The 11,463-nt window shown below is 42.5% G+C and overlaps 1 protein-coding gene across 1 annotated transcript in view; it reads left to right on the forward strand.

The window, feature by feature from the left end:
• The window catches only part of hs6st3b (heparan sulfate 6-O-sulfotransferase 3b), a 174,782-nt gene that overhangs the window by 161,999 nt on the left and 1,320 nt on the right, over positions 1-11,463 (forward strand). Inside the window, exon 2 of the mRNA XM_062069178.1 lies at positions 7,137-11,463. This exon is cut by the window's right edge and continues 1,320 nt beyond it. Coding sequence (XP_061925162.1) covers positions 7,137-7,884 — 748 coding nt within the window. The 3' untranslated portion in view covers positions 7,885-11,463. The remainder of the gene's footprint in view (positions 1-7,136) is intronic.

Below are 11,463 nucleotides of genomic sequence, written 5' to 3' on the forward strand. Positions count from 1 at the left end.
TAGAAGTTTAAAAAAACAACAACAAAATTACAGTACAATATGGGTTGTGGTTGTTGTGCAGGTTTGAGGAAAAATAACAATTAAAATGGTTTAACATAAGGTAAAAATTTGTTAAAAAGTAAGAAATATAGGAATATATAGTTAATACGAATAAATAGACAAGTGTAATACAGATTAATAAATGAACACATTGACAGAAAAAAACATGAAAAAATAAAAATGTATAAAGAGCAAGTATAATTATTGATACAAAGTAAATTACGATAAGTTAGAGTAGGCAAAGATACTATAGGATGGACGAATCTAAAAATCAACAACATTAACACAAGCGCACAATTCACAAAAAATAAATAAAATAAAAATAAAACTAGCAAAAAATAATAATAGTAAATTAATGCATAAATTAAATGGAAAAAAATATGCATAAAAAAATAATACAAAATAAAAATAAATAAATAGAAGTTACAAAAAAATATATGACAGTACAATATGTGTTGTGGTTGTTGTGCAAGTTTGAGGAAAAATAAGAATTAAAATGGTTTAAAATAAGGTAAAAATGTATAAAATGAATTAGCATTCTTTAACGTCCACAAAAGCTCTCATTTGACGCCAAACTTTTTAAATAGTCAACTAACACGGACACATTACGAAGGTTAATCTATCAGCTTTGATTTTAGCATTCATCCTCATAACTAAAGCTTAATATTCCGGCGTGGCTGCCTTCTATGTGTTATTGATCCATTAATTACCTTCATCTCACTTTAGCTGGGAAATTGATGTGAAGCTGTGTCAAGTCTTTTTTTTTTCTTCACCCCCCCACCCCCGAGTGTATGAAAGTGACTGGGATAAAGTTAAACAGTCGGCCGTACTGTCACTCACACACACACACAAGAGTGAGAGAGACGCTGATGCATGTTGACGCTGATGGTGCACACGAGTGACCTTTGGGCTGCCGAGTGCACTCGAACAACAACTCTCTGCATGCGTTTCGTGTCCCGGAGACAAGCAGGACGAGTTTAGAGAGCGAGTGACAGGACGCACCTGCTGTTGGCACACCTCTCGCTTCACTCACCTTCTCATTAAATATGAAAAAAAACCAACAACAACGACATTCCGGTTCGGCTTTGGAGCAACACACTTATGAGGAAAATGACAATATGCTCTGTTAAGCCCTTGTCCTGTACTGAACTTTTTAGGGATTTACATACACTATATTGCCAAAAGTATTTGGCCACCCATCCAAATGATCAGAATCAGGTGTCCTAATCACTTGGCCCGGGCTACAGGTGTATAAAATCAAGCACTTAGGCATGGAGACTGTTTCTACTAACATTTGTGAAAAAATGGGCCGCTCTCAGTGATTTCCAGCGTGGAACTGTCGTAGGATGCCACATGTGCAACAAATCCAGTCCAATTTCCTCGCTCATAAATATTCCAAAGTCAACCGTCGGCTTTATTATAAGAAAATGGAAGAGTTTGGGAACAACAGCAACTCAGCCACCAAGGGGTGGGCCACGTAAACTGACAAGAGAGGGGTCAGTGGCTGCTAAAACGCATAGTGCAAAGACTTTCTGCATAGTCAGTTGCTACAGAGCTCCAAACTTCATGTGACCTACCAATTAGCCCACGTACAGTACGCAGAGGGCTTCGTGGAATGGGTTTCCATGGCCGAGCAGCTGTATCTAAGGCATACATCACCAAGTCCAATGCAAAGCTTCGGATGCAGTGGTGTAAAGCAGTGGTCCCCAACCTTTTTGTAGCTGCGGACCGGTCAACGCTTGAATACAATCACGCGTGCTTATGGACTGTATCCCTGCAGACTGTATTGGTCTATATTCATATATAATGTATATATTGTGTTTTTTATGTTGATTTAATAAAAACAATTTTAAAAAAATATGTATTTTTTTAATTTTTATTTCTTGTGCGGCCCGGTACCAATCGGTCCACGGACCGGTACCGGGCCATGGCCCGGTGGTTGGGGGCTGCTGGTGTAAAGCACATCATCACTGGACTCTAGAACAGTGGAGATGCCTTCTCTGGAGTGATGAATCACGCTTTTCCATCTGGCAATCTGATGGATGAGCCTGGGTTTGGAGGTTGCCATTTCAGACTGCATTGTGCCGAGTGTGAAATTTGGTGGAGGAGGAATTATGGTGTGGGGTTGTTTTTCAGGAGTTGGGCTTGGTTGGCCACTTAGTTCCAGTGAAAGCGTACCAGGTTGCTTGCCCTTAGTTCTGAATGCTGCAGTATTATGTATTCCCCAGTCCCCACTTTGTAGTAGCGATCAGATCTTTGCTGCCCTCAGTATCTTCTTGGATAAAGTCCATATTGCTTAACACAGTTGCCAGCATTAGCGTACCTTGTTGCTGTGCCTTAGCTCTGGATGCTACAGTATTATGTATTCCACAGTCTCCTTTGCTGCAGCCGTCTGTTTTTTCTGCCCTCAGTCTCCTCTTGAATAAAGTCCACTATTCTAAACAGACACTCTAAGATTAGCGTACCATGTTGCTTGCCCTTAGTTCTGAATGCCGCGGTATTATATATTCCCCAGTCCCCACTTTGCAGTAGCGATCAGATCTTTGCTGCCCTCAGTATCTTCTTGGATAAAGTCCTTATTGCTTAACACACTTAGCGTACCTTGTTTCTGTGCCTTAGCTCTGGATTCTACAGTATTATGTATTCCACAGTCTCCTTTGCTGCAGTGGTCTGTTTTTTTCTGCCCTCAGTCTCCTCTTAAATAAAGTCCACTATTCTAAACACACACCGTAAGGTTAGCGTACCATGTTGCTTGCCCTTAGCTCTGAATGCTGTAGTATTATGTATTCCCCAGTCCTCACTTTGCAGTAGCGATCGGATCTTTGCTACCCTCAGTATCTTCTTGGATAAAGTCTATATTGCTTAACACAGTTAGCGTACCTTGTTGCTGTGCCTTAGCTCTGGATGATACAGTATTATGTATTCCACAGTCTCCTTTGCTGTAGCGGTCTGTTTTTTTTCTGCCCTCAGTCTCCTCTTGAATAAAGTCCACTATTCTAAACAGATACTCTAAGGTTAGCGTACCATGTTGCTGTGTCTTAGTTCTGAATGCTGCAGTATTATGTATTCCCCAGTCCCCACTTTGCAGTAGCGATCAGATCTTTGCTGCCCTCAGTATCTTCTTGGATAAAGTCCATATTGGTCAACATAGTTGCTAGCGTTAGCGTACCTTGTTGCTGTGCCTTAGCTCTGGTCACTACAGTATTATGTATTCCAGTCTCCTTTGCTGCAGCCGTCTGTTTTTTTCTGCCCTCAGTCTCCTCTTGAATAAAGTCCACTATTCTAAACAGACACTCTAAGATTAGCGTACCATGTTGCTTGCCCTTAGTTCTGAATGCCGCGGTATTATATATTCCCCAGTCCCCACTTTGCAGTAGCGATCAGATCTTTGCTGCCCTCAGTATCTTCTTGGATAAAGTCCATATTGCTTAACACACTTAGCGTACCTTGTTTCTGTGCCTTAGCTCTGGATTCTACAGTATTATGTATTCCACAGTCTCCTTTGCTGCAGCGGTCTGTTTTTTCTGCCCTCAGTCTCCTCTTAAATAAAGTCCACTATTCTAAACACACACCGTAAGGTTAGCGTACCATGTTGCTTGCCCTTAGCTCTGAATGCTGTAGTATTATGTATTCCCCAGTCCTTACTTTGCAGTAGCGATCGGATCTTTGCTGCCCTCAGTATCTTCTTGGATAAAGTCCATATTGCTTAAACAGTTAGGGTACCTTGTTGCTGTGCCTTGGCTCTGGATGATACAGTATTATGTATTCCACAGTCTCCTTTGCTGTAGCGGTCTGTTTTTTTTCTGCCCTCAGTCTCCTCTTGAATAAAGTCCACTATTCTAAACAGATACTCTAAGGTTAGCGTACCATGTTGCTGTGCCTTAGTTCTGAATGCTGCAGTATTATGTATTCCCCAGTCCCCACTTTGCAGTAGCGATCAGATCTTTGCTGCCCTCAGTATCTTCTTGGATAAAGTCCATATTGGTCAACATAGTTGCTAGCGTTAGCGTACCTTGTTGCTGTGCCTTAGCTCTGGTCACTACAGTATTATGTATTCCAGTCTCCTTTGCTGCAGCCGTCTGTTTTTTTCTGCCCTCAGTCTCCTCTTGAATAAAGTCCACTATTCTAAACAGACACTCTAAGATTAGCGTACCATGTTGCTTGCCCTTAGTTCTGAATGCCGCGGTATTATATATTCCCCAGTCCCCACTTTGCAGTAGTGATCAGATCTTTGCTGCCCTCAGTATCTTCTTGAATAAAGTCCATATTGCTTAACACACTTAGCGTACCTTGTTTCTGTGCCTTAGCTCTGGATTCTACAGTATTATGTATTCCACAGTCTCCTTTGCTGCAGCGGTCTGTTTTTTTCTGCCCTCAGTCTCCTCTTAAATAAAGTCCACTATTCTAAACACACACCGTAAGGTTAGCGTACCATGTTGCTTGCCCTTAGCTCTGAATGCTGTAGTATTATGTATTCCCCAGTCCTCACTTTGCAGTAGCGATCGGATCTTTGCTGCCCTCAGTATCTTCTTGGATAAAGTCTATATTGCTTAACACAGTTAGGGTACCTTGTTGCTGTGCCTTAGCTCTGGATGATACAGTATTATGTATTCCACAGTCTCCTTTGCTGTAGCGGTCTGTTTTTTTTCTGCCCTCAGTCTCCTCTTGAATAAAGTCCACTATTCTAAACAGATACTCTAAGGTTAGCGTACCATGTTGCTGTGCCTTAGTTCTGAATGCTGCAGTATTATGTATTCCCCAGTCCCCACTTTGCAGTAGCGATCAGATCTTTGCTGCCCTCAGTATCTTCTTGGATAAAGTCCATATTGGTCAACATAGTTGCTAGCGTTAGCGTACCTTGTTGCTGTGCCTTAGCTCTGGTCACTACAGTATTATGTATTCCAGTCTCCTTTGCTGCAGCCGTCTGTTTTTTTCTGCCCTCAGTCTCCTCTTGAATAAAGTCCACTATTCTAAACAGACACTCTAAGATTAGCGTACCATGTTGCTTGCCCTTAGTTCTGAATGCCGCGGTATTATATATTCCCCAGTCCCCACTTTGCAGTAGTGATCAGATCTTTGCTGCCCTCAGTATCTTCTTGAATAAAGTCCATATTGCTTAACACACTTAGCGTACCTTGTTTCTGTGCCTTAGCTCTGGATTCTACAGTATTATGTATTCCACAGTCTCCTTTGCTGCAGCGGTCTGTTTTTTTCTGCCCTCAGTCTCCTCTTAAATAAAGTCCACTATTCTAAACACACACCGTAAGGTTAGCGTACCATGTTGCTTGCCCTTAGCTCTGAATGCTGTAGTATTATGTATTCCCCAGTCCTCACTTTGCAGTAGCGATCGGATCTTTGCTGCCCTCAGTATCTTCTTGGATAAAGTCTATATTGCTTAACACAGTTAGGGTACCTTGTTGCTGTGCCTTAGCTCTGGATGATACAGTATTATGTATTCCACAGTCTCCTTTGCTGTAGCGGTCTGTTTTTTTTCTGCCCTCAGTCTCCTCTTGAATAAAGTCCACTATTCTAAACAGATACTCTAAGGTTAGCGTACCATGTTGCTGTGCCTTAGTTCTGAATGCTGCAGTATTATGTATTCCCCAGTCCCCACTTTGCAGTAGCGATCAGATCTTTGCTGCCCTCAGTATCTTCTTGGATAAAGTCCATATTGGTCAACATAGTTGCTAGCGTTAGCGTACCTTGTTGCTGTGCCTTAGCTCTGGTCACTACAGTATTATGTATTCCAGTCTCCTTTGCTGCAGCCGTCTGTTTTTTTCTGCCCTCAGTCTCCTCTTGAATAAAGTCCACTATTCTAAACAGACACTCTAAGATTAGCGTACCATGTTGCTTGCCCTTAGTTCTGAATGCCGCGGTATTATATATTCCCCAGTCCCCACTTTGCAGTAGTGATCAGATCTTTGCTGCCCTCAGTATCTTCTTGAATAAAGTCCATATTGCTTAACACACTTAGCGTACCTTGTTTCTGTGCCTTAGCTCTGGATTCTACAGTATTATGTATTCCACAGTCTCCTTTGCTGCAGCGGTCTGTTTTTTTCTGCCCTCAGTCTCCTCTTAAATAAAGTCCACTATTCTAAACACACACCGTAAGGTTAGCGTACCATGTTGCTTGCCCTTAGTTCTGAATGCTGCAGTATTATGTATTCCCCAGTCCTCACTTTGCAGTAGCGATCGGATCTTTGCTGCCCTCAGTATCTTCTTGGATAAAGTCTATATTGCTTAACACAGTTAGGGTACCTTGTTGCTGTGCCTTAGCTCTGGATGATACAGTATTATGTATTCCACAGTCTCCTTTGCTGTAGCGGTCTGTTTTTTTTCTGCCCTCAGTCTCCTCTTGAATAAAGTCCACTATTCTAAACAGATACTCTAAGGTTAGCGTACCATGTTGCTGTGCCTTAGTTCTGAATGCTGCAGTATTATGTATTCCCCAGTCCTCACTTTGCAGTAGCGATCGGATCTTTGCTGCCCTCAGTATCTTCTTGGATAAAGCCCATATTGCTTAACACAGTTAGCGTACCTTGTTGCTGTGCCTTAGCTCTGGGTGCTACAGTATTATGTATTCCACACTCTCCTTTGCTGTAGCAGTCTGTTTTTTTTCTGCCCTCAGTCTCCTCTTGATTAAAGTCCACTATTCTAAACAGATACTCTAAGGTTAGCGTACCATGTTGCTGTGCCTTAGTTCTGAATGCTGCAGTATTATGTATTCCCCAGTGCCCACTTTGCAGTAGCGATCAGATCTTTGCTGCCCTCAGTATATTCTTGGATAAAGTCCATATTGCTTAACACAGTTGCTATCGTTAGCCTACCTTGTTGCTGTGCCTTAACTCTGGCTGCTACAGTATTATGTATTCCACAGTCTCCTTTGCTGTAGCGGTCTGTTTTTTTCTGCCCTCAGTCTCCTCATGAATAAAGTCCACATTGCCAAACACATGTGCTAAGCTTAGAGCACCATGCGGCTGTACTATTATACTCCACAGTCTCGAGTTAATCGTAGCAGTCCTGCTCTGCTGCCCTCAGTCTCCCCTCGGATAACATGTGTCTCACAGCAGTCTTGATGTGCTTTGTTGTGACCGCAGGAACTTCTACTACATCACCATGCTGCGTGACCCGGTCTCCCGCTACCTGAGCGAGTGGAAGCATGTCCAGCGCGGCGCCACGTGGAAGACCGCTCTGCACATGTGCGACGGGCGCTCGCCCACCCAAGACGAGCTGCCCACCTGCTACAGCGGGGAGGACTGGTCCGGCGTGGCCCTGACGGAGTTCATGAACTGCCCGTCCAACCTGGCCAACAACCGGCAGGTGCGCATGCTGTCCGACCTGAGCCTGGTGGGCTGCTACAACCTGTCGTCCATGAACGAGAGCCAGCGCGACCACATCCTCCTGAGCAGCGCCATGAGCAACCTAAAGAACATGGCCTTCTACGGCCTGACCGAGTTCCAGCGCAAAACGCAGTACCTGTTCGAGCGGACGTTCAGCCTGCGCTTCATCTCGCCCTTCACGCAGATCAACAGCACGCGCGCCGCCAACGTGGACCTGAGCGAGGGCGTGCGCCGGCGCATCGAGGAGCTCAACTTCCTGGACGTGCAGCTGTACGACTACGCCAAGGACCTCTTCCTGCAGCGTTTCCAGTCCAGCCGCCAGAGGGAGCACCAGGAGGTGCGCTTGAGGAGGCGCGAGGAGAGGCGATGGATGCGCGAGCGGCAGGCCTGGCCGCGGTCGGCCAAGCGCAGGGGCGGAGCTTACAAAAGCGAGCTGGCGAAAGAGGCCGACAGCGACTTTCCGAGCACCACCGAGGACTACACGAGCCAAGTGGCTCACTGGTGATGCCATGAAGAAGCGGTCTGACTCACACATGATCACATTATGATATTCTCATCTGTTCCTCAGCTTCTAGTGTGCAGTCGTCTTACTTTGCAAAACTGCCTCCAGGTGCCCTTTGGTGTCTTAACGTCCTCTAATGCTCTCCGTGCATTTCCATCATGTCATCGCTGCCTTGGTTATTTTTAAGACGATATTTCAAAGGACAAAACAAAAAGTGATGAATGTCTTCAAATAGCACTTAAGCTATACTATATTGCCAAAAGTATTTGGCCACCTGCCTTGACTCACATATGAACTTGAATTGCCATCCTATTCCTAACCCATAGGGTTCAATGTGATGTCGGTATATTACAGCTTTAACTCTTCTGGGAAGGCTGTCCACAAGGTCGCGTAGTGTGTTTCTAGGAATTTTCCACCATTCTTCCAAAAGCGCATTGGTGAGGTCACACACCGAGAAGGCCTGGCTCTCAGTCTCTGTTCTAATTCATCTCAAAGGTGTTCTATCGGGTTCAGGTCAGGACTCTGTGCAGGCCAGTCAAGTGCATCCACACCAGACTCTGTCATCCATGTCTTTATGGACCTTGCTTTGTGCACTGGTGCACAGTCATGTTGGAAGAGGAAGGGGCCCGCTCCAAACTGTTCCCACAAGGTTGTGAGCATGGAATTGTCCAAAATGTTTTGGTATCATGGAGCATTCAAAGTTCCTTTCACTGGAACCAAGGGGCCAAATGATTAGGACACCTGATTCTGATCATTTAGATGGGTGGCCAAATATTGGCAATATAGTGTATTTGAAGCTGTAGATGTCGAAGGTTGCATGCCATCATGTTCACACTTATACAGATAAGTCAAGAAGAATGAGACTTTTTTTATTTATGTATTTATTTATTTATTTAACGCCAGTGTCACCTGTTTCTTGGTGCATGAAAACTGACTTTTACAATGTTTGAGTTGCGATGCACTGTTTTTCTTTCACGAGTCCTTGCAAAACTTCTGCTATACAGCCGAACCTTCAAAGTCAAACACCAAACAACGACGACAAACACATTTTTGAAGAATATTTGCACCGCAACACAACATAAACACTATGGAACAAATTCCCAGAATTCCCTGCAGCACTAACTCTTCCGGGACACTACAATTTAAACAAACGCCATTAGTGGATCTACACCTAACATCCACTGTAATGATACCACATACTATAGCGTATCTAGTCGATACTACTTTGATTATATCGATATTTTTTAACATCACAAAATATTATTTCGTTTTTTTAAATTTATATTATGTTTATAAACTCAGGAAATATGTCCCTGGACACATGAGGACTTTGAATATGACCAATGTATGATCCTGTAACGACTTGGTATCGGTTTGATACCCAAAATTGGGGTATCATCCAAAACTAATGTAAAGTATCAAACAACAGAAGATTAAGTGATTATTACATTTTAACAGAAGTGTAGATAGAACATGTATATTTTGACAAAATAATAGAATGATAAATGACACAATATGTTACTTCATATGTCAGCAGACTAATTAGGAGTCTTTGTTTGTTTACTTACTACTAAAAAACAGGTTGTCTTGTATGTTCACTATTTTATTTAAGGACAAACTTGCAATATGAAACATATGTTTAAAGTACCCTAAGATATTTTGTTAAAATAAAGCCAATAATGCAATTTTTGTGGTGCCCTTTATTTAAAAAAAGTACCGAAAAGTATCAAAATAATTTTTGGTATCGGTACCGGTACCAAAATATTGGTATCGGGACACCAATAGTATGTGTGTATAAATATCTAGACCTGAAAATAAGATGACTTCTGGGGTGAGGGGAACGCTTCTCTTATGTTTGGGTCATTATATTGATGGTTTGTATGTGGTAGTTTATTAAAAAAACAAAAACATAAATTCACTGTTCTTTGCGAACAAACCTGTTCCTGGGAGGTGGGTCTCTTCACATAAGGCCTATGAACACAGCTCACCTTATATACCCTTCAGCCACGTTGCCACACTTTCATTTCCTGTTCTATGGCTAGCATCACTTGCTTTTGCCATCACTGATACCTTTCCGTATTGGCAACATTATATTATTTTTTTTTCCAAATATTTTTATTGAATTTTGCAGACAGTTTCAGGTATCTGCACATTTTACAATATGTAACATAATAAACACAACCCTTACAATACCCACCCACTCAATTCCCAAGGTAATTGTCCCCTAGTGCCCATAACAGATGAATATATGCAAACATAGATTCAATCTAACGAAATATATTAAAGATAACTAAATGAATAGATAACGTAAAATAAATATTACATAAGATATACAATAAAATATAACGTCAAAGTAAATAAACACAAGGAATGGGGGTCAGGGGGCTTCAGCGGTCAGCTCTGTCTAAATTGCATTACTCGAATCGCTTGGGGTAATGTCAAGCTTGTCCCTAATAAGGTCTAAGAGGGGACCCCAAGTGTTATGGAAAGATGACACAGATCCTTTCTGCAAGAACCGAAGCTTCTCTAATTGTAGACACCGGCAACATTTTTCAACAAGCCAAAATAAGGCAAAAAGTGTTAAAATACATAAAACGTAGAGATGTCCGGACGGCGTGGCGAAGTTGGTAGAGTGGCTGTGCCAGCAATCGGAGTGTTGCTGGTTACTGGGGTTCGATTCCCACCTTCTACTTCTACTACTACTAAATGTAATATCGGAAATTATCGGTATCGGTTTCAAAATGATCGGTATCGGTTTAAAAAAGTAAAATTTATGACTTTTTAAAACGCCGCTGTGCACACGGACGTAGGGAGAAGTACAGAGTGCCAATAAACCTTAAAGGCACTGCTTTTGCATGCCAGCCCAGTCACATAATATCTACGGCTTTTCACACACACGTGAATGCAAGCCATACTTGGTCAACGGCCATACAGGTCACACTAAGGGTAGCCGTATAAACAACTTTAACACTGTTACAAATACGCGCCACACTGTGAACCCACACCAAACAAGAATGACAAACACATTTCGGGAGAACATCCACACCGTAACACAACATAAACACAACAGAACAAATACCCAGAACCCCTTGCAGCACTAACTCTTCCGGGACGCTACAATATACACCCCCGCCTCAACCCCGCCCACCTCAACCTCCTCATGCTCTCTCAGGGAGAGCATGTCCCAAATTCCAAGCTGCTGTTTTGAGGCATGTTAAAAAAAATAATGCACTTTGTGACTTCAATAATAAATATGGCAGTGCCATGTTGGCATTTTTTTCCATAACTTGAGTTGATTTATTTTGGAAAACCTTGTTACATTGTTTAATGCATCCAGCGGGGCATCACAACAAAATTAGGCATAATAATGTGTTAATTCCACGACTGTATATATCGGTATCGGTTGATATCGGTATCGGTAATTAAGAGTTGGACAATATCGGATATCGGCAAAAAAAGCCATTATCGGGAATCTCTAATAAAATGTTTGTTTTTTTCTGGAAAATGACGGCCGTAATCCAAATTCTATGGCGAGCGGTTTGACTTTAGAGGTTTCACTGTGTTTTTAAGCAAGATATGTCA

This window comes from Entelurus aequoreus, linkage group LG14 (genome assembly GCF_033978785.1).
Source record: "Entelurus aequoreus isolate RoL-2023_Sb linkage group LG14, RoL_Eaeq_v1.1, whole genome shotgun sequence".
NCBI lineage: Eukaryota > Metazoa > Chordata > Actinopteri > Syngnathiformes > Syngnathidae > Entelurus > Entelurus aequoreus.